The sequence below is a fragment of the Cygnus olor genome, chromosome 9 (assembly GCF_009769625.2).
Source record: "Cygnus olor isolate bCygOlo1 chromosome 9, bCygOlo1.pri.v2, whole genome shotgun sequence".
Taxonomy (NCBI): Eukaryota; Metazoa; Chordata; class Aves; order Anseriformes; family Anatidae; genus Cygnus; species Cygnus olor.
In genome coordinates this window covers 2,065,402-2,086,604 of record NC_049177.1, presented here as the reverse complement: position 1 = coordinate 2,086,604, position 21,203 = coordinate 2,065,402, and the positions used below count along the sequence as shown (strand labels likewise).

At 40.4% G+C, this 21,203-nt stretch overlaps 1 protein-coding gene across 4 annotated transcripts in view; it reads left to right on the top strand.

Moving 5' to 3' along the window:
• Positions 1-4,494: 4,494 nt before the first annotated feature.
• The window catches only part of LOC121074477 (U2 snRNP associated SURP domain containing), a 44,289-nt gene continuing 27,580 nt past the window's right edge, over positions 4,495-21,203 (top strand). Inside the window, exons 1-9 of one of the 4 annotated variants that reach the window (XM_040566557.1) lie at positions 4,561-4,713; positions 12,591-12,638; positions 15,313-15,411; positions 16,474-16,588; positions 16,936-17,069; positions 18,195-18,236; positions 19,037-19,104; positions 20,936-21,030; positions 21,112-21,147. In XM_040566557.1, the coding sequence (XP_040422491.1) occupies positions 4,669-4,713; positions 12,591-12,638; positions 15,313-15,411; positions 16,474-16,588; positions 16,936-17,069; positions 18,195-18,236; positions 19,037-19,104; positions 20,936-21,030; positions 21,112-21,147 (682 nt within the window). In that variant the 5' untranslated portion in view covers positions 4,561-4,668. Of the gene's footprint in view, positions 4,714-12,590; positions 12,639-15,312; positions 15,412-16,473; positions 16,589-16,935; positions 17,070-18,194; positions 18,237-19,036; positions 19,105-20,935; positions 21,031-21,111; positions 21,148-21,203 lie in introns of all 4 variants that reach the window. The other 3 variants (XM_040566558.1, XM_040566560.1, XM_040566559.1) reach the window with 3 other exon arrangements.

Sequence of the window (21,203 nt, the reverse complement as noted above, 5' to 3'; positions counted from 1 at the left end):
ATCTTTCTTGTTTTTGCCTCTCACAGCAGGCCCTGGATCATGATGCTCTTAATTTGGTGCAGTTTATTAATTACAAAAGAGTACAGAAGCTGAGCAGTAAGCAGAGGATTTAAACAATGAGGTGGATAATTTAAAAGGATTAATGAGGTGGATTAAATAAAGGGATTGAGGCCAAATGGAGCACAAATTTTTGAAACATTAGTGGCCCCAAACCCCTAGCATCCAAGGACACTTTTCTCTTTCCATTTTGATATTTTCTTTTTACCCAGAAGTGTCAGTCTCTCTTTCAAACCAGGTTTATTAACACAGTCCCAGGAGAGCTGAGCATATCTAGCCTCTCCTCCTGTGGCACTAAGTGCCCTTTCTATCCAGCACTAGTTCCCAGCTGGTCTGCTTCCAACTCATTGTTGCACCTGTTTCCACTACCACATTAAAAACAAAAACAAAGCAAAGAAAAAAAAAAAGAAAAAACAACACCCTCCCCCCCCAACCCCTAAAGGAGGTCATGGATGATACTAATCCTGTGCTTCTACAATCTGCTGAAGTGGTTTGCAAGAAAACAGTAAGAAAGATGGAGGAAAATGATTCTATTGGGATTGTGAAACAATAGAAGCTTGCCTAATCCACCTCTAACACTTCCTGGCCCCAACACCATTCCTTCCTGTGGAAAGGCTTCTCTGTGTGAGGCAAGTTTGGAGCACAACAATCCTAGAAAGACTGAGGGAATTGTCCCCAGTTCCTGCTGTCAAAGGATGAGTTTTATTTCTCCCTCCTCCTCTTAAACTGGTAGTGATTCTACTTCAGATTTGTGCAGAGCCTTGGGGAAGTCACAGAAAATGGTGTGGTGCAGGTGGCTGCAGGAACGGAGAGCCATCCTCCGGGATGGAAGGTGAGAGGCTAGCTGGTGGTGCTGTGTAAGCAGTAGGCATAGCAAACCCTGGTTGTGGTATTTAAATTAGGTTCCCCTCTGAAGGGAGCTCAATAAACATTGGATATATTTTAATCCTTAGCTCCCAATCCATTACCAGATAATTTTTGCATATTTAATTGGAGAGTAAAGCAATTTGTATCTACATAATTATTTGTATTAGTTGGCTATTTTTGGCATGATTCAGGAAGTAGAAATTATAAATATCATGATACTGATACCACTGCCCATTCTGACCTCGGGAAGCTCACCTGTGGAGAGTGCAGGTTTCCCTGCAGGTGGCTTCAGGTTATTTTCCCTTGTCAATTACTAATATAAATAGCAGTTTGGAGTTTGGGCCCACCCTGTACTGAGCTGTATGGGGCCACCCCTCCCAGCAGCAGTATTGCCCAAACTCCAATTGCTCGGAGTAGGCAGGAGATAGCACACCGCTGTGCCCAGTCCCTCCCTTGAGCAATGCTGCCCGAGGCAGCTCAGCGACACCAGCGATGGTTTCACCCAGCGGGATCCCCGGTACTCACAGGCCGGAGCAGCAGGGGACCAGCACCCGACGCGGCCACCTGGCGGTGCTGCGGGGCGGTGCAGCTCCGGGAGCCCCGGGCCGGTGTGCCGGCCTGCCCCGGGCCGGGAGAGCTCCCTCGGCTGCCCCGGCCCCGTGCGGGAGCCCGGCGAGGCCCTGCTGCAGACCTCGGGCGGCTGCTTTCCCCCGGTGCGCTGCCTCCTGCCCATCAGCTGCTCGCCTGTGGCACGGGAAAGGGCTGTGGATAGCTTTTACTGTTGTCTGCGCTGCTGGACGTACGTAGTGATCAAGATTTTCCATTTCTGAGTGAGATATTTCTCCTTTTTGAGCTCTGAAGTGATTGTTATTTTTCATAATGTGATTAGTTCCACTAATACAAATGCGCAGTCCTTTTTGTTGTGATCTATTTGACAGTAAGTTTCAGGGCCTGTACTATGACAATATCTTCTCTTTAGGTATCGTTGTATCATCTCCAGTTTGTATCTCTCCCTCTACTACCAAAGCTGATGTTCCCAGATCCTTTAACTTCAGTGAGCTTTCAGCACCTGTGTGTTTCTATGATGTATGGAACAAGAGCCATAAAAACACTCACATCTAAAACTGCTACCTTCAGGACAGCTGCTGGCAGAGTAATGTGCTCTCTTCAGATCATCTTCCTGAGAAGCTGGACGCACACCTTCTGCAATCAGTGAGGTTTCCTGAAGATCTTGAGTCAGTCTGAGGAAGATGTGCAGGTACAATCTAATCTAGAAGTAAGGGAAGCAGAGAGGCCTATTTCTGTCCTTCACCAAGACACAGATTAACCTCATACCAAGTTCCAGGTGTATGAATAGTCTCATTAAAAGCAACAGAATTACTTCTGCACTTAAAGTTAAGCATGTGTTTAGGTACCTTTATGAAGTGAGGTCTATGTTCTTTGTTACCTCAGCTGGTCATTGTCCCCCTTCCTTCCTCCTCCAGTGTGTTATTTTGTCAGATTTTTTTTTTCTGTTATGTTCTGTTTTCCCTTGCACTGCTCTTTAAATTCCCAACTCCCTTCACTTTTTATGCTCGTGCTTTTTTTTTTTTTCACACTCTTTTTCTGCTTTCTTTTGTGGTTATTATTGTAGGCCCTGCTCCCCTCTGTAGCTTACAGGACGGTAGGTGTTCGGAGTTGGTGGATTCAAAGCTTTCATGCATTTCTGCACACCTACCATCTTTTTCTTAAGTATTATCTCAGCCCCAGCATCTTTCATATCATGATGAAAACCCCTGAAAACATGGAATGTGAGATTCACATGAAATGTAATGTGTCATAATCTCTACTTAAGCAGTGTTCAATAAAAAAAGTTGCTATGGTGTTGTGCTGTCAAGCCCAGGAACAGGGGATCTGCTGTGCTATCCTTTTCCTTATTTATTCCTGAGCTTTTCTTGATGTGATGTAGTGTTTTGATGTTGTTCAGACCAGTGTTGTTTCTGTTTCAGTTTGTTAGGTGTTTAGGGGCAAATCTCGCCTCTAAATTGCGTGACCGTGCACTGCTCAGTGTCTGAGAACACAGAGCAGTGGTTGAAGAGAGCTGTGCAGACCAGAGCACTGGGCTCTGCAGCCATGCAATGCACTGTCTATTCTGCACATGCTGATTTTGTGTGAGACCTTCCCATCTAACACATATGTGGGGCCATTTCTGTGCACCCAGAGCACTACAGACATCTCCATGCAACATGGCCACCCTGCAGGCCTTCTCAGCAAAGTCCTTGTACTGCTCTGCCTTGTCCTGTCTGTGCCACAAGCCTCTGCCTTCAGTGAACAGGTTACTTGGTGGCTAGGTGAGCTGTTCCCTCCTGTCATCTCTCAAAGTCTTGCAGGAAAATGGCTGGTGATGGAAAAAGACCCCATATGATTAGTCTTCCTCTCCTCCCAGGGGCTTAGGCAATGCAGGTCAATATTTTTTATCTGAATAGAGATCCCTCCTGTCAGGGTTTCTTGTTCGTGACTGTGTGTCCTTCACAGCGGCTATGAGCATTGCTGGTGCCTCTCCAAAACACACAGGCCCATGCACACAGGCTGTCACAGGCAGCGGATGTGCCCAGGAATAGCTGCCAAGGGACAGAAGGGTGTCAGGTGGGTGTGGGCTGTCAGGGCTCCCTGACTGACTGCCTCACTGCAGCTGGTTGCTAAGCAGGTTTGGGTTGCCTAGTGACTTCATTTGGGATTTTCTCTGCTAATGTGAAAGCCGGAGACCCAGATGGGACACAGACACCACTAAAGCCACAGGGCTGCAAGTGATGTGGGGGTGCAGCCCTGTCAGTGGGCTTGTCCCGGCTCTCTGCTGAGGAGGTATCACAGGGACAGGCTCTGCTCATAGCCATGGGCACGGCCTTTACCCAAGATGTTCTGCACCTTCTGGGCATGGGAAGGCCCAGAAAGCAATGGGTCCCCCCTTGTCATGGGGTCCTGTTGCTGGTGTTGTGGGTGCAGAAGGCATATGGGCACCCTTCCCACTGGGGCCCTGCCACTGCCGGCTCTCCCCTGTGATAGGGTGACAGGAGGGGCGATACATGGCGCTGTTGTGGCTGTGTTGTTCCTTCATGTTCTTTGCAGAGCTCCCACATAACCCATTATTTGTAGATATCTACATGTAGTTCCTTCTAGGTCCCCTGTACTGGGTATGAGATGCTGCTCACGTGTGTTACTGTCTCCATCTGTGTACCTGCCTCATGTTACTACATAAACTTAGACTGCAATGAAAAATAACTGTCCGGGCAGGATTTTTGCCAGGGCTGAGGCTGAGGCCGTGCCACAGCTGGCCGTACCTCTGGGAAGGTGTTATGTGCCCTGAGCTGACGGTGGGCTTTCGATCGTGTTGGCTTTAATTCTCACACCACTTTTTACCACTACGAGAGAAAAAAAAAAAACACATTTATTTTTCCATTTTTTAACCGGTTTCGATCAAGGCTGTGCCCTTCTATCGGGAGCAGGTCACGGTGTGACCCCGCAGCGCGTGGCCGCGAGACTGGGGCACGGCGCCGAAGCGCCGCCCTAGCAGGGGGCGCCCGCGCACCCCCGGCGCTGCCCCGCGACATGGCGGCCGCCGCGGGGGGGGGGGAGGCGGGACTGGGCCCTCCCTCTCGGCGACTCGGCGCTCGGCTCACCGCCCTGGGCCAGCCGGGCTCTTCCTTGGGCATCGGGGGATCGGCGCTCGCTTCCTCGCCGCCGGAGCTGAGCGAGGGGAGAGGCAAGATGGCGGACAAGGCGCCGGGCGGCTCGCAGAAAGGCGGGGGCAAGGTGAGGCCCTGCTCGCGGGCACCCCGCGGCTCCGCCGCCCGGGTGGGCTCGGCCGCGGCCTCTCGGCCTGGCGGCGGGGCCCGGGGGCGGCGGGGGCGGCGGGGCCGCCGGGCCTGAGGTGCGCGGCCTCCTGCGCGCCTGCCTGCGGCCCCGGTGACTGCGGGGCCCGGGGGGGGCGGCGGGAAGGGGCCGGGGCTCGGCCTCGGTCGTCCTGGGGCCGTCTGTCGTGAGGGGCCGGCGGCAGCTGCCGGCTGGGGGCACCGGGCCCCCGCTGAGGGATGAGGGGGGATTAGGGGTCCTGGGGGGGTGTTCGGAGCCCCCGGGGGGCCTCGGGGGTGCCTCGAGTCTTGTGGGTCCCCCAGCGCCTGGCCGCAGCCCCCTCACCCTGTCGGCCGCGCACTGCGTATGTGTGTGGGGGTGCCCGGATCAGCCTGAACGGAAGGGTGAAGTTGGGACCCGCTCTTCCCTTCTGATCCGCGATGAAAGTCCGCATTTTGCAGCGCCGCCGTGGTGCTCCTGCTCTTCTCGCTCCCCTCGCTCTGTTTCCCATAATGATTTTTTGTTGGATTTGAGGAAGCCCGAGCTGTACAGGGCTCCCGGCAAACTTCAAGGCTGTGCGCTGAAGGTGGTGCAGCAGCAGTGCGGAGCTCCCTGCCCCTGAGCCCCCTACCCAGTCGGGCAGAGGGTGAGAGGTGGTTTGGGGGCCAGGCTGCAGCTGGCACTTCGAGGACTAGCGATTAGTGGCATCTCATTTCCCTCTGCCTTGTTACAGTTTTTAGGCCAGAAGTATGTAACTTTTTCCTGATAATTCTTCCTGTCTTCTTTTTTGTTATGTGAGTGTGTAAAGCAGTCAAGTGAGAAGCTGCGTTTTGGCTCAGGAATTTCTAGTCAGTTATGTAGGAGACGTAGGTTTATATAAATATATATATGTATACACACACACACATCCATTTTTTTAATTCAGTTAAAATTTCTTTTCTTACTTTTTTTTCTTTTGCTACTGGGAAATGAGCTCAAATTTAGTTATGAGAATATCTGCATGTTTACCCAGTAGTTGGTTGTCATTAGAGTGGGAGAGCTTTATTTTTGTTTCCCTTTTTTGATCTATCCCAAATATTGTCAGGAGACATTTTTTGGATCTTGCCTTTGGCTTGGAGCTGCAAGCAAGATCTGGACAGAAAACAGCAAAGTAGGTCTTAATTTATTGAAAGAAGCTTCCTGGGAATAAGATATCTTGGGATTTGAAGTATAATTAGGCATAGAATAATAATTTATTGATTACTCCAACTGACAACATGGTACACAAAACCAACTCAGATAGGATCCCTTTCTTTTTACGGTTACACCATAGGTTTTTTCATTTTGTCAGTGTAGTGTTTCTGTAGTGATGATATTCTTTTTAAAATACGTAGTAGTTAACTTATAAGAATTGTTTTCTGTCCCAAATCTCAGTTGTGCAGAGAAATGTGCAGGCACCTCATTTTTCCTACTAAGTCATCCCACTGAAGTCAGTGGGACTTCTAGGAAGTGTAAAGTCAAACCAACATGCGCATTAATTTTTTGAGGCCTGGAGCCCTTGAGGACGTCCTGTGCCTTGCCATCTTTGTGCAGTTCCCCCTCGCCCCTCAGTCTCCCATTACTTTAGAGGTATATGCTGTGTTTCTGGTAGACTTTCTCATACTTTACTTTCTAGGTCTTGTTTTGTATTAACAATATTATTACATGTGGCAAAGAAAATAGTGATAGTGCATATGTGCATCCATGAGAATGTGTTTGTTGAAAAGTGAAATAACACATGCCTAGGTCTTGGGATTTGTGTCCTTCACCCTCAACTTTGTAATTGTTTTTGGGGAGGTGGGGTTGTCTTTTTTTTTGTTTTTTAAACTCATGGATATATGCAGTGTGTATATCCATATAGATACTTTTCTAATGTCTGCAGAAGTATGATGGAACTGAAATTCATATTTTTTTAACGATGAAGATTGAGTAATTGTGTTTTTAGTTGGGCCTGGATGAGACTGATGAAGGTGTAAAAAGTCTGAACAAATTACCATTTTCCTTGATTTCTTCAAGTAATTATTTATGAAACATTTTGATTTAAAAAAAAATCATTAGCAAAATCAGAGTTTTAGGCGCTGTTTCTTTTGGTGCGTTGTGTTTTTGCAAGTTACAAGAATGGTAGTTCTTGCAAAACAGATATGTCTCAGACTCCATAGGACATGTTTCAGGGGCAATTTCGAGATGTTTCCTTGCTGGCTGCCAGCCTACCTCCTGGGAGGAGCAGAGCATGGTTTTACTTTCTGTGCTCTGTAAAGTGCTGTGGCCGAGCAGCTGGAGGGCTTAACACTTGCAGGAGGGTATGGTTTCTTGTCCTCAGAACGTGTGGGGTTTGTTCTTTGGTTTTAGCGTCCAAGTACTGGTCTGGGATGTCTAGCCAGTTTTATAGTGTAAAATCAAGTTTATTTCAGTCTATTTGATTCACTATTTGAAAACTGTATGTGGAGATGGTAGAGGTCCAGGAGCACACCTTGCCCTCATTGCAACGGTGGTAGCTCCTTTTTATAATACTGTGAACTTCTAAATAAATTTGACAATCTCTTATGTGAAATGTGTCGTAAGAGCATCAGCTACTACTTTGTCACTTTAAGATTAGGATAGCAAGATATGTGCCTGAGATTTCCAGAAATTTAAATAGGAACAAATGGCAAAATTAAGGAAGAGGAAATAGAGGCTGCCCAAGACTGTGCCAGAGCTTAGTGTAGGATGTAATTCTAAAATGGCAAATTCTGATTCTGTCCAATTATTATCTCGATATGATGAAACATACCTGCTTGGACGACTCTGCCAGTTTCTTATTTCATCTTCTGAGAGTAGTGACTATATTGCATATCTGCTGTTCTCGCATATAATGCGCAGCACAAATTGGATACCGGGTGGCAGAGGAGATTATCCACTTGGACCATGCTGTAGGTTTCCCATTTTTCATTCTAAAAAATGTTTTAACAGTATTATCTAATCCTAAATGTATTTCATAAGCATTTCTGTAATATCATATGTTAATAAAATGTTGAAGAACCATGACTGCTTGCCTGTGAATGGACAGCTTCCATTGGTAAGTTAGAGTGTTTGAAGAGCAGTGATGTAACATCTGTGCAAGTGTGGTGAATTCCGGTTGGGTGTAGTATTCTGCAGGACGGTGACACGCATCGTCTTTAGCTTTCCCTATGTTACTGTTCCACCTGTGATCAAGAGCAGGAGGGGCAGAAGGGCATTTCTGTGTAGATGGATATGTCAGCGGAGGTGTTCTTTTCGTTTCCTCTCTGGCAGTAACAAGTTAAATATTGGCAGCTCCTGTTCATCTCTGTTTAAGGCACTAGTGGAAGAGCGCTCCTTGCAAGTACTTCAGAGAAACAATTTTCTGTTTACTTTTGTGTGCCGAAGTGGTGTTTAAGTAGTGAATAATATTAGTGTACTGGTCTAGTAAGTGCAAAGAGTAAACAGGTTAGCTATAAAACTTAATTCACAAGTGTCTGTAAACATCCGTGTCCTAGACTGTTAGAGAAAGGAAGAATGAGAGACAAGTTGGGTTGAGATGCCTCCCTGCCCTTGCTGGATTTTAACTTCTTAATTTAAGATGTGATTCCATTTGCTTTTTCTTGGTGGCAGTGCTGACACCAACTGCTCCCAGCCTCATATACTCTTTCCCTCCCAGACATTGTCCTCTTCAGATGGCTCGGCATAATTCTGGGGGGAAAGTGAGGGCAGCCTGCTGTGCAAAGGAACTTGCCTTGGCCAAACCTCCCCAGCTTTCTCTTTCTTAAGTGACGGTTAGATGGGAAAAGTGATCTAGTTCAGCATGGCTCCATCTCCAGCTGCCCAGTGTGGGGGCAGAAGCCAAGGAAGGTGTTGAAACAGGGCAGGAGTGTCTTATGCCAGAGTTCCTTACAAACACTTTGCCCTTAAGCTACAAGTTTCTGCAGGAACAGGGCTTGTATTTTGCACTCAGGCTCGCAGCTGTTAGAGTTGTAAAGGTAGCACCCAGCATTTGGATGGCTGTGGGATTGGCTTCTGGTTTTCCTGGCAGCTTTTGTTGCTGTTTGATGTTTTACTAAATGGCATCAGTACTAACTTAAAAAAAAAAAATGCTTTTGTATAGCATACTTTAAACATCTGTGAAATGATGTGATCATGTCAATTTTACACAGAGATTGTTAAATTTGGGGAAACTGTGATGAGCTAGACTAGTGCGCACTTGACATTGCTGACAGGAAAGATTTGGAAGAGCAGTCTTCTCTGCCTTCTTTGGAAATTGCTACGGAGCTGGAAGAACATTGAAGTGTCACAATCTGAGATGGGGGGTCTCCGTGTTGGCTTCTTGATATAAATTTGTGGTAAATTTCATTTATATGGTCCTTTCAAGATTTTTTTTTTCCCCTTTGAAGGTTGAGTAAATTTGACTAGATGGAATAGCATCGTTTTGAGTGACCTGACCTCCAAGACTGCGATCTGACAGGGCTGGTTGACCAGAGTGCCATTAAGCAGCCTGCACTGCTGCTGCAGGTATGCTGGCACGATCCTTTGAGGGGCCTGTGCAGCGAAGGGAACTGAGGAAGTGAGCCAGCTGGAAAAAGAGTCCGTAGTGGTGGTTGTGTGTGTTGTTTTTTTTTAGAGAAAAATGGTTTCATGCAGAGTGGTAGTGGCAGTGAATTAGGAGTAAGGTCCTTTGTAAATTGTGTATGCTGGCCATGCTACTGAAAGATCTACTCATCAAATATTTCCTGTCAGCGTTTTGACCATGAAGGAACTATCCTCGTATCTCAGAAATCATCAGCTGCTGAGGAGGGCTTTGGGTATGTTTCTTTCAGCAGTTCATTGAGCTGCTTGACATCATTAGAAGAGGAAAAAGGAATCTTCTTGGGGGTTTCAATACAGGTGGGCAGTGTTATCTAAAATGCTTGTCATTGTGAGGACTCACAAGTGTTTGTTACTCTGTTGAGTCAACTCTGCTGATGCAACTCTTGAGGAAAAAAATTGCCCCTTTCATCCAGACGGTGCAGCTGGATGCAAAGTGCAGTGCTGTGAGAATTAAATTAGTTTTTTTAATCGCTGTTATTTACAAACTGGCAGCTAATGATGCTTAATTTTGTCAGGAATTATTTCACTGTTGTGCTTCAGTGTGGGTACAGATGCTTGGATGGTCAAAAGCAGTACCAAAGGCGTGAATTAAATTTATCGATGGGATCAGAAGGCCTTAAAAATACGAACTGTTTGAGGAGGAGAATAACGTGGCTTTGCCAAGCTGCTAGCTACCACAGGAAAAAACTTGGTCTGCATATTTACTGGAGTCAGCTAAAGCTGCTTTTAGATGTGCTTGGAGGGCCCTGCGGTAGGCCTCAGCTCCTTGGCCCCGCGGTTCTTCTGCCTCAGGGGCTTGCAGGCTCCTGCTGGTCGGGCTGCAGGCCTGCTGGTAGCTCGCTGAATTTCTTACGTGCTGCCATGCCCTGGAAGCCTCTCACAGCAGTATCTGATGGTTCCTGGGGAAACAGACTTAGTGTCTGGTAAATTTTTGTGTCCCCATCCTCAGAATGTCATTTTTCATGTCTTAAACATCATTGTGTTGAGCTTCCATACTGCCTGGTACTGTATGTGTTGCCTTGCTTAGTGTCCGCCGTGTAAGCAGCACCAGCGCCTATCCTTGTTGGAGGGTATGGCTTTCCAAAACTTCTCTAAATGTAAGAGATAAAGAGATTTGAGAAACGTTAACTTCATTCTGCTGTTGCCAAAAAAATCCCCAACAGCCTCCTTCCCCCCAAGCATTATGTCTTGACTTCTCTTCTTAGTACATACACTAAGAAGACGGCACTGTATCAGCCCACCTTTGAGAGAAATCTTTCTAATCACAAGTCTAAAATGTTTTTTTAAAGGCTGGCATTTTAATTGATGTGTTGGTTGCCTCAGAGTGGTAGAGGAGTGCAGTTTTCAATCTTGGAAATTCTTTTGCCTGTTGTCTGTTTTGCACCTGCGATGTTGTGCTATACATTCATCAACTCTCAGGGGAAGGACAGGTTTCCTAGGTTTCCTGGAGCTACATCTTTGCAGTACATAGAATTGCGGATAACAGATCATTGATTGAGTGCCACGGGCAGTTGTGAATCACAAGAAAACCCCGCACCAAATGCAGAGCAAAGTTTGCAGAAAGTGGTATTAGTAAAATATGCTTGTGGTGTTTGCTTCTACCTGTATTTTAATGAACCGTTAGTGGTACATGTGAGCTCAATTTTTTATTTTGTGCAAAGATGTGAATAATGTATAGTGTTGCAGGTAAGTGGATTTGGGAGAATAAAACAGATTTTTTCCTTTTTCTTTAAAAAAAAAAATATATTTCTTAGGAGTCTTTTGTCTCCTTTTTAAAGGTTGTACCTTTCTTTCTCTCTGTCTCCCTCTCCCCACCTCCCTGTTTGTGGACTTAGTGCCAGTTCTTGAACTGCTCTCTGCCACGCCATGTTTTCTATACGGAGTTGACTGTAAAATGTAGGAACGTACTTGTAGAAAGGTAAATGTCTATCTGAATTGAAGAAAGAAAAAATGATGGGAAATGGCAACAGATTTTAGATTTTTTTTTCTAAAGTAGCATCTGGTGCTTTTGGAAGACTGGAGATGAGCACAGGATAATACTATTTCTGGTAGAAACCATAAATACCTGTTTATAAGGAGAAGTGCTAATGTTTTGTAACTAATTAACAGATTCCGGCTGAGGAAAATCTTTTTTTTTTGACTTTAAATTTCAATCCAGGTAAGAATTGTGCATCAAGCATTTTTATCTTAACTGTGGAAGTTGTATCAGGTTTCTGGAATTTGGGCGTTGTACAGTCCTGCGTGCTGGAGTTTGCACCGCTTAAACTTGTTTGAAAATCTACTTTAAAAAGAATCTATGCAAATTTTATACATATGGTGGTGTACATGTTCGGTAGCCTAGAATTGATTTTAAAATAAGAGGAGTGAATTTGAATATATTTTTTTGTTCTGTAAGCATCTCGTACAGTATATATAGTAGTACAGAACATTTAGTATGCATACTACAGAATATAGAGTACATGTGTAGTTTAAAACTTGTTCATCATCTAGTTTGAGTACTGTCTCTCAAGGCCTTAGCAACTCAACGTTTGCTGTTAGGTCACTAAAATTTCAGAAGACTTCAGTGAGTGGGAAATACTGTATGCTTGCCTCAAAAATAGGCAAGTTGAAAAAAGCTGTGAAGTTTTAAATCACTGAATTCTAGTTCTTAATTTCAGTGCAGTGTATTAAAAGTGACAGTTCTGCATATGTTAATACTATGCACTTTTAAAATTTCAGTTATGGTTTAATTTAGAGTAATAAAGTTAATTGATGAATATTCACAAATTGGACTTAAATTAGCATTCTTGAGATGGCTGTCTTCCATTTATGTACCTCATACTAAGAGCAGTTTTGGGAATGATTTATAGTAAGGCAAATATGATCAAGCACTTTCCGTAATCTTCAGCAATCTTTAATGGCAACTTTTGCAGATTCAGTGCAACAGACTTAATTTTTTTTCCATGGAATGGTGTTAATGGCAAGATTGTAAAACCGAGCTGTGGAAATTTAAATGTTTTTAATGGTAGCACAAAATATCTATTGTTAATTCATTTTTTTGCCTTATATTGAAATTGTAAATGCTATGACAATGTTCAGCTGTATCATTAAAATATTTGTGTGTATCTTTACTCTTGCATATTTGGACCTTGAAGTTGAAATGAAAATCACATTCAAAGAAATTAATCAGAAGAAAAACCAGCACTTGTTTGCTGCCTTCTTTTCTTTTTCTGTGCCTCACTTCCTTTTCATTCTCTCTCCAGGTCAGAATGCCAGATGCAGTACATAACACTGGATCTGCTGATACACACGTAAGTCCAAAAGATAAAAAATAAACAAAAAAAAACCCCAAACAACAAAACAAACAACCCAAACCCAGAAACTCAAAATAGGCCTGTCCTTTAGAGAAAACTACTTGTTGTAGATAAACTCTGGTGCATTGGGTATATAATCTGTAGGTGTTTGTAATGAAACATTTTTTATGTTTGAAAATATTCCTTGAAGTTTTTTAAAAACCACTAGTGTAAAAAACTGTATAATGTTTTTCTTATGCTGAAGAATAGTTCAGAATACAAGCTGATTACTTACAAGAGTCAGTGCACGTTAAAGTTGACTTCTTTATCATATGCAGTTAGCTTCTCTCAAAAATGAGATCAAGTGGCCCTAACTTAACCCTCCATTTTAATTTCTAATGGAATATGTTTAAAATATTCTAATAGAATATATTTAAATGAATAATAAAAGCATTAATGCCATCATCAGTGGTTTAGATCTTCTTCAAGATGTTTTTTGGCATATGACACAGTCAAGTATAAGCTGTTAACTTTCTTGTAAGATAACATTATTCAAGTTGTGATAGTAAAAACTTTTCATTAAGAAGTTGGTTCTGTTTCTTGTCTTGCTTCACTTGATATAATTTGGAAAATTATCCTTGAAACACTTTTGAATATTTATTGTCTGTGAAACTGGGTTTTCAGTACTTTGTGCCATCTTGCAGTTAACACAGTGTTATGCTTGATGTGAATTTGCTTTAATGCAGTGATTAGGTTGCTTAGCTAGAAGTTTGCTCTTCTTTCCATCGTTTGCTTTACTCCTTTCATTATGTAAAGGAAGAAAGCTTCTAAGTTTTGTATAGGTCTGTTGTTAGTAATTTTGTGAAGCTGCATACGGTTAATGCTGTAACTGCTGTCTGGAAAGTAAATTGCGGATTCAGTCCTGTTCATTGTATATTGCTCCTGCCACTTGGAAGGTCTTGGTTTTTTTTTTGAGACCATTCCTAAAGAGAGGACATCTTAGTGCCAGACCTCTTGTCTGGCTGCTTCCATTATGTGACTAGAACATAAACTCGTGGCTGATTTGCAGGTATCCTGTACCATTACTGTGAGAGGTTATCTGCAAATGACAGGATAAGCCTTGAGTAGGAGCATGGTGTTTGTATGTGTCTGCATCGCTGTACCGTAGCAATATGCCCACGTTTTGCCAAGGTTCTATATTGCCTGTTATACTGAAATATAAGCTGTCATTCAGACAACAGGAAAATGGGATTTTATTAACTTTCAAAACACATAGATGGATGAAAACCTGCTGATAAACCTGTCACAGCAGCTCATGTTGACAAGCATAGCATCATAAGCCAGATGACTCCAAAGACAACACTGCATTAATTTGTAACTGATAGTTTTCCTTTTAATTAGGAATTAGGAAATGTTTTTCAAAGGAATACAAGCAATTTTGGTCATATGCTTGGCACAAATGTAAGAGGTGTTTGAGTTACTAAACAAGGATTATAAACTAAAGGTATTTAAAACAATTGTTTTTTGCAGTGTTTTTTTGTATTAGGTAAAAAGATTGTGGATAGGAAGCCAGTACTGTAGAAATGGAAACCTTTATGCAGAAAATTATTTCTAGAGGAAACCCTTATTGTTGGTGTCATCTGAAATCTTTAGATAATACAACAGATAAGTTGTTCACGTTCTTTGTTGTGATGTGTTATTATGTTGAGCTGATTTTTTTAACGATTACTGTGAAAGTGGTAGTTTTGAGCATCCCTGACAGCTGTGTCAGAGCATAAAAATATTTTGAACATAGAGGATAATCGATTATGTTCTGTTCTTTTGCTAGTTCTTTATGAGCTAGTGCGTTAAACTAGGAATTTCCAGAGAAGTTTTTTCTTTTCCTTCCCATTGCCCATGTCTTCTGAACATCTTTTTTTTTTTTTTTCCTGTTTTTACTCTCCCAATGCTTTACCATCTGTTAATTGCCCAAATAGACTCTTGAGAGTGCTAATTCCATACTCTTCAGAAATGACTGTTAACTGTAGTCCTCTTTTAATCAGGGTTTCAAGAAGGGAGCAATGCAGATTGAGTTATCCAAAATAGAAGCAATCTAGGAGTTAAATGTGGTTTTTTTGTTTGTTTGCTTTGTTTTAACTAGTAGAAGCAAATGTTAAGAATGTTTTCCTATTCAAGCATAATTACTACTTTGAACATTAAAGTACAAAATAAGTTTATCGTCCATTTAAGTCTTCACTTACACCTGTTTAACCTTGCACAAACATTCCTCCAGCCTGAGTAGTCAGAAGAACTTCTAGAGTGTTTCTTTTTTTCCCTTTTTGCAACGATCAAAAAGGAGTCGTGGTGCAAAGCATATTTTCCAAGAGTTTTAGAAACTGTGCTTTGCATTGTGGTAAGGTCTCAGGCTTTTGCAGCAAGTACCTGTCAATTTTGTCTGAGGGGTCTTTGAATAACATATTAAAAGCTTTCTCATTTAAACAGTGGTAATTAGTTTTTATAAAACACAGATTTAATTTTTTTAAAAAATAGATATTGGCAAGTTCAGAAGTAGAGGTAGCCTTTTATTTTGTTTTCCAAACATCTGAAACGTTGCCATGTTGATTCACTTAGAAAGTTTCTGGTCTTGGCCAAAGAGAACAGTGACATTATATTTTGTTTTGTAAACAGTTTGTTTTTCTTACTCCTTCTACAGCCTCTAATGGAAAGTAAACTTAAAGCATTCAGTATTGGTAAAATGAGTGCTGCCAAACGGACTCTGAGCAAGAAGGAACAAGAAGAATTAAAAAAGAAGGTAATGGTATACCATGAAAATGTTGTTATATATTCAGAGCTGAAATTAGTTTGCTGTTAGTTTATAACCAGCTTCATCAACAGTTTTATTTTGATGTAGATAATTATAGCTTTCTAAGAATGAAAGGGAATTGTATTTTACATATTTAATTTGTTCTTCGTGTCCATGGGGATGGGGGGGCAGGCTTGCTTCTCTCTCTGGCAGTCTGAAGTGCTGAATTACAGCAATCCATTGATTATTGTACTACTCAAACTGAAGACAGACATCGCCTTCAATTATTTCCTGTTCTCCGTTTGCTCTCTATCCTTAGGTTTCAGTAGATAGAATGAGTACCTGTTCTCTCTGGAATTGTTTCAATACATGTCCTTGTTATTCTGCAAAACACATGTTTGTCTAATGACTTATTATAGGAACAATCAAAACGATTACAATTTGATACTGAATTTTGGGATGCTCAGGAATATCTGAATATTGGGAAATACATATAGTTGCCAAGGTGGAAGTTCTGAATATCTTGGTCTTTGGATATTACAAACTCAACTTGTTGTGTACTTCAGTGGGATTTCTCGTGCTACATTTTTGAAAATACTAGTGTAAAGAAACACCAACATGCTTAACTTAGTTTGTCTCACTCAACTTTATTAAGCCATTCAATTAACTTTTCTGGGAAATGTATAAAGGTGATCCCGTTGTTAATCTCCTTCAGATGGGTTGATAATAGGTAAGAATAGGTACTGCTCTCTGATGCTTAGGTTAACAAAGCACGACTCTCATAATGTTGGTTTTTCATATAATCTCTTCAATGTTCAGCTGCCAAGTAAACTCTTGTAAATGAATAGTCATATGTGAGCACACAGACCTTATTTGCTTGAAGTATTACATACTGTTTTCTTCCCACAGTCCTCAAAAATTTGAATTATTTTGTCTAAAATTGAAACTCATTTGATACAGTTTGTAGCATGAACTCTAGAAAATAAAAAGGAATATAATATAGCTAATTTAAGAATAGCTGTCATTGGAGGTTCTGTGATGATAGTAAATTGATTAACATCTGCTCTGTAGGAGGATGAGAAGGCTGCTGCAGAAATTTATGAAGAATTTCTTGCTGCCTTTGAGGGAAGTGATGGTAGTAAAGTGAAAACATTTGTAAGAGGAGGAATCGTTAATGCATCTAAAGGTATTACTAATCTTTTTGTGTGTGGCTGTGGTAGATCATTTGGCTTTGAGTAAAGATGGAGATTAGCTTTGAATCGCATTTTAAAATTAATATATTGCATTATAAGAAGTCATGGAAACGATACTAAAATTTGCTTTTTGCTTTAACTTATTTGGTAGTTAGCTGCATGATTTGTTTCTTAAAATTCATGGGAAAAAGTGCTTTGTTTTAAAATAACTAATCTTTGTTCTTTTTTCTTCATATTAAAAGATGAGGTTAAATTTCAGAAAGAACAATGTTCTTTCTAATGAACTGTGTTGTACAGTATTAGTTAATATAATTTGTTTTTAATTTGCCTTTACTTTCAGAGGAGCATGAGACAGATGAGAAACGGGGTAAAATCTATAAACCTTCATCACGGTTTTCAGATCAAAAAAATCAACCAAGCCAGCCATCGAATGAGAAGCCTCCATCCCTCTTAATGATAGAAACCAAAAAGCCGGTAAGTGTCGTCTTTGAATGTTAACTCCTTACTCTAGGTAGTATTTTGAAGTGCTTAGAAAAGGGTTTGTGTGATTTTTGCAGAGTAGTAGTATTTGCATTTGTCACTCAATAAAAGAGAGTGGAAACTTTGATTTGCTTAATCCCATAGGAAATAACAAGAGGATAAAATTCAGAGGTCTGGTAGACCTGTATCCAGCATGATATACCTGATACTGCACTTTGTTTTGAGTGCTTCATGTTTTTACTGTGTTCCTGATAATTGACTTATGTATACAGATTTGGTGACTGTTGTAAAATAACAACCTCCAGTCCAGAGAATTTGTGATTTTAGAAGCAATTCTTTTTGCTACCATCTGTTTCTAGGTTTTTATAGCTTACCAAAACAAAACCAAACAAACAAAAAACCCATGACCATTTGTATAATTGATACAAATTCTTTTTGGAATGAGTTTTTTGGGTGCTAATATTGGAACAGTTCCCTTCAGCTCTTTGGGTTCTACCAAATAAGTCCTAGAACTTGTGAGTTTTTCAAACTGAACACCTTCTTTTTATTTTATTTATTTTGTCTTCTGAGTGGTTTGATATACTTTTTTGATCTTAAACTGAGATTTCGTTGTAAAAAAAGTACTGGAAGTGTTAACTACAAACTTAGTTTTCAATTCAGGTGATAGTTACATATGATTACTGTTACTACTGTATGTGTATAAAATGTAATTAATATCTTAGAAATCTTTGAAAGAGCTTACTACAATTCTTAAAGTTACATGAAACTTGATACTGCCTGCTAGGGTGGGAAATGAGCTATAATGTGATATTTGTGGGTAATCCCATCCTAACTTTCCTCCAGCTTTAAACAAAAATGAAATTTGGAATAGTGGGGTGATAACTGCATGGCAATTTTTATTTTCATCGTATGTAAAGCTCTACAGTTAGAGAAATGAATTGTAGTTTTTTATCATTTTGAGCTCTGTTTTGTCTTATGCAAGTATTTGTACTGTAAGAATATTACTGCTTTTCAAATTTGTCATAAATACTTATGAGATAATGCAATCAGTTTACTCACTTGCCCTGTCCAATGGTGATTGAAGATAATGAGGTAAAAATGATTTTATTTATTTGGCAGACCCTCCCCAAAAACAAACAAAAACAAACAACTTTGCCTGGGGTGAGTAGGAAGTCCAGTTTTTCCAAAGCTGTAGTGTGTAACACAATAAATATTTTGTATGTCTGCCTATTGGAAACGTTTTCATTTAAATTTGGTTATATAAAAACAATGTTGTAGAAGATAAAAGTTCACGTGAGTTAGTTGAGGTGCATATATTACAGTAAAAAAAAGAAGAATATTCATATTCATTGTCATTTAGGAGTTCTTTTCTGAAGATCTTTGACTGTTTTGAGTAACTCTGTCTTAAGACCTGTATTTATATCTGAAAAGAAGCAAGAGAAGTAAATTGTTTTCACATAGAATGTTTGCCTGTGGATAAAAATATTTGAATATATGTATATACACACATACGTAAATTCTTTTTGTATATATATGTGTGTGTGTATATATAAGTACACACACGTATCAATTTAATTAGAGCATGAAGGTTTGTTAGGAGAGCAATCAATTTCTGTTATAAGTTTTTAAGTGAACCAAACTGACAAAATACACCACAGGTATTTTATATTTGTGTGTTGTATACAATGTTATATCACATATGCTGCATGGTAGTAATCAGAAGTAACAAAGTTTAGTTTAAGCTATCCTTAATTTTATATTTTCTAGCTGTGTTTGCTAGCACTCAGTCTTAATGTTTTCACGTCTGTTTCCTTTTATTTTCTCCTGTAGTTTACTTGGTTTGAAAGCTGTAGGTAAAATATGCATGAAAATTTTCTAAAACGTTGTTACACAAATATCATTTATATGTTTTTGTTTAATTTCATGTGCTCAAATGTTGGCTGATATATCTTTAATTTTAGCCCTTGAAGAAAGGAGAGAAGGAGAAGAAAAAGAGTAATTTGGAACTTTTTAAAGAAGAGTTAAAGCAGTAAGTTTCACTAGCTGTTACTGTAAATAAAGAAGGAGGGGGGTCTGGCTCCTAGTTTTTGTAGGCAATGTTTAGGATCATTCTTGCTAACCTGTTTCCCAATGTCCCTGCTCCCTAAAAGGCTTGTGTTATGGTACAACTTCATTAGCAACGGCAATGATACTTCTAAAGAGGGCATGAAGCTGCACTGGTAGATGCTCATTACAGGTCTATATGATTTGCGTAGATAATTAGTTGCCATCTGATTAGCTTTTTGGTGTTCTTTGATGCTTTTCCCTTTTTCTTACCCTGATTGGTGCTAGGAAGAGTTTACCACTGTTGCTGAAAAAGACTTCTGTGCTGAAATGAAGCATCAACCAGAGCCTTTAAAAATGATCAATAAACAAACAGCAAAGTCCACTCTGCTAGTTGGAATGAATGGATTTCTCTGCATGTCAGTGGCATTTGTCTGGTTGTGACCTTTGAAACTATTCATTACTACCTTCCTAATTAGAAAAATATCCAGAGTGGTTAAAATAATAATAAAATTACAGTATTTCAAAGATCAGAGTAAGCGAATGACTGGCTATATTTCCACTGCTACCTAAGATGATTTTGGATCAGTTAATATGAATGAAAAGTGTGTTGATTGAATCAGCCAGCCAGCTACCCAGATAAAAAATGGAAACCCAGGTTTGTTTCTTTGCCAGCTGCTGCCATTACATTACTTGGAATGCAATTCTGTTGTAGATTAGCCAGTGTGAGCCTATAAATGATAACACTTATGAACATGGCCTCTTGCATTACTTAAGACTAAAGTAGATATCATAAGGGATGAGTGTGTTTGGGTTTTTGCTGTTTATGTTTGGTTGCAAATTTAAATGTCTATCAGAATCAGGAAGAGCAAGAAGTTTTGTGTCTCTAAAAGTATATCTAGAGGAACTGTAGTATGTGATTGAGCTTTTATATTATATCACAAATGAGACTTTTAAATTAACGTTTAGAGATGTACTTCTCTTGCATAATTTTAAAAAACAAGCTGAATTAATGCTTCAAAAAGCAGATTCTTTTCCTTTTAAGTATATAAGGCAACAGAAGAAGATCACGTGTATTGAGTGTAACTGAGTACAATATATTTATCTTGATGTTAGACATGGAAAATAAAATAATGTCTGTTAGAAAACAAGAGGGATTTTAAATCCATAAATTATTTATTACTTGATGTAAATGAATTGACAGTCTTGTATTGCTCATACACAATACCTTTGTTACCAGGGTTTAAAACCAGATTACAAAGAACCAAGCAGTTACTAGTGTGCTAGTGTGAGTGCTATCTTTAGAGGTATAAACAGAGATGAGGTCTTGTATGTACTGGGAACGGTCAAATGGAGTTGTCTTATCATTGTAAAAGGTGACAGCCTGTAGAGAACAAGGCTTAGAAAAAATAGTAGAAGTAGACACTGAGGTGTTGTCTGCATCTTGAAAAGTCATCTGAAAAGTCAATGGATCTGTGTCAGTTAAATGTGGAATTCAAGTCCTTCTTTCAGAGCGTACTTCTTATTTCTGATCTTGTAAAAAAAAAACAAAAAAACACAAAACTTCTCAAACTCTGTCAGTTCTGTTTGAGATTAAAATGCCCTGACAGTATGAATGAGGAAGCATGCAGCTGGAATAATTCTGGTGGTTAGATCCCACGCGATTGAACAAAAATTAAATCCTACTGGCCATTTGAAGTTTTTAACAAGCTCATTGTTTAGTAAATATTAAACGTTTTCATATTTCTAATGATGATTGTTTTTAATAAAAACTGAAATACTAAGAAGTTGTTACTTACGTTCAACTTGTTTTGTAGAATACAAGAGGAGCGTGATGAACGACATAAAACAAAAGGTAGATTGAGTCGTTTTGAGCCACCCCAGTCAGATTCAGATGGCCAGCGTCGTTCAAGTAAGTAGATGTTGGTTTTTTAATGTTGGCTTGGCCTGCAAAATTTGTTGACTAAATTATATGTACTTTCTGTTTATTTAGTGGATGCTCCTTCAAGAAGAAACAGATCATCTGGTGGTAATACAGATTCTTTTCTCATTCAGTATAATGTTGTCACTTCAATGTGTACCAAG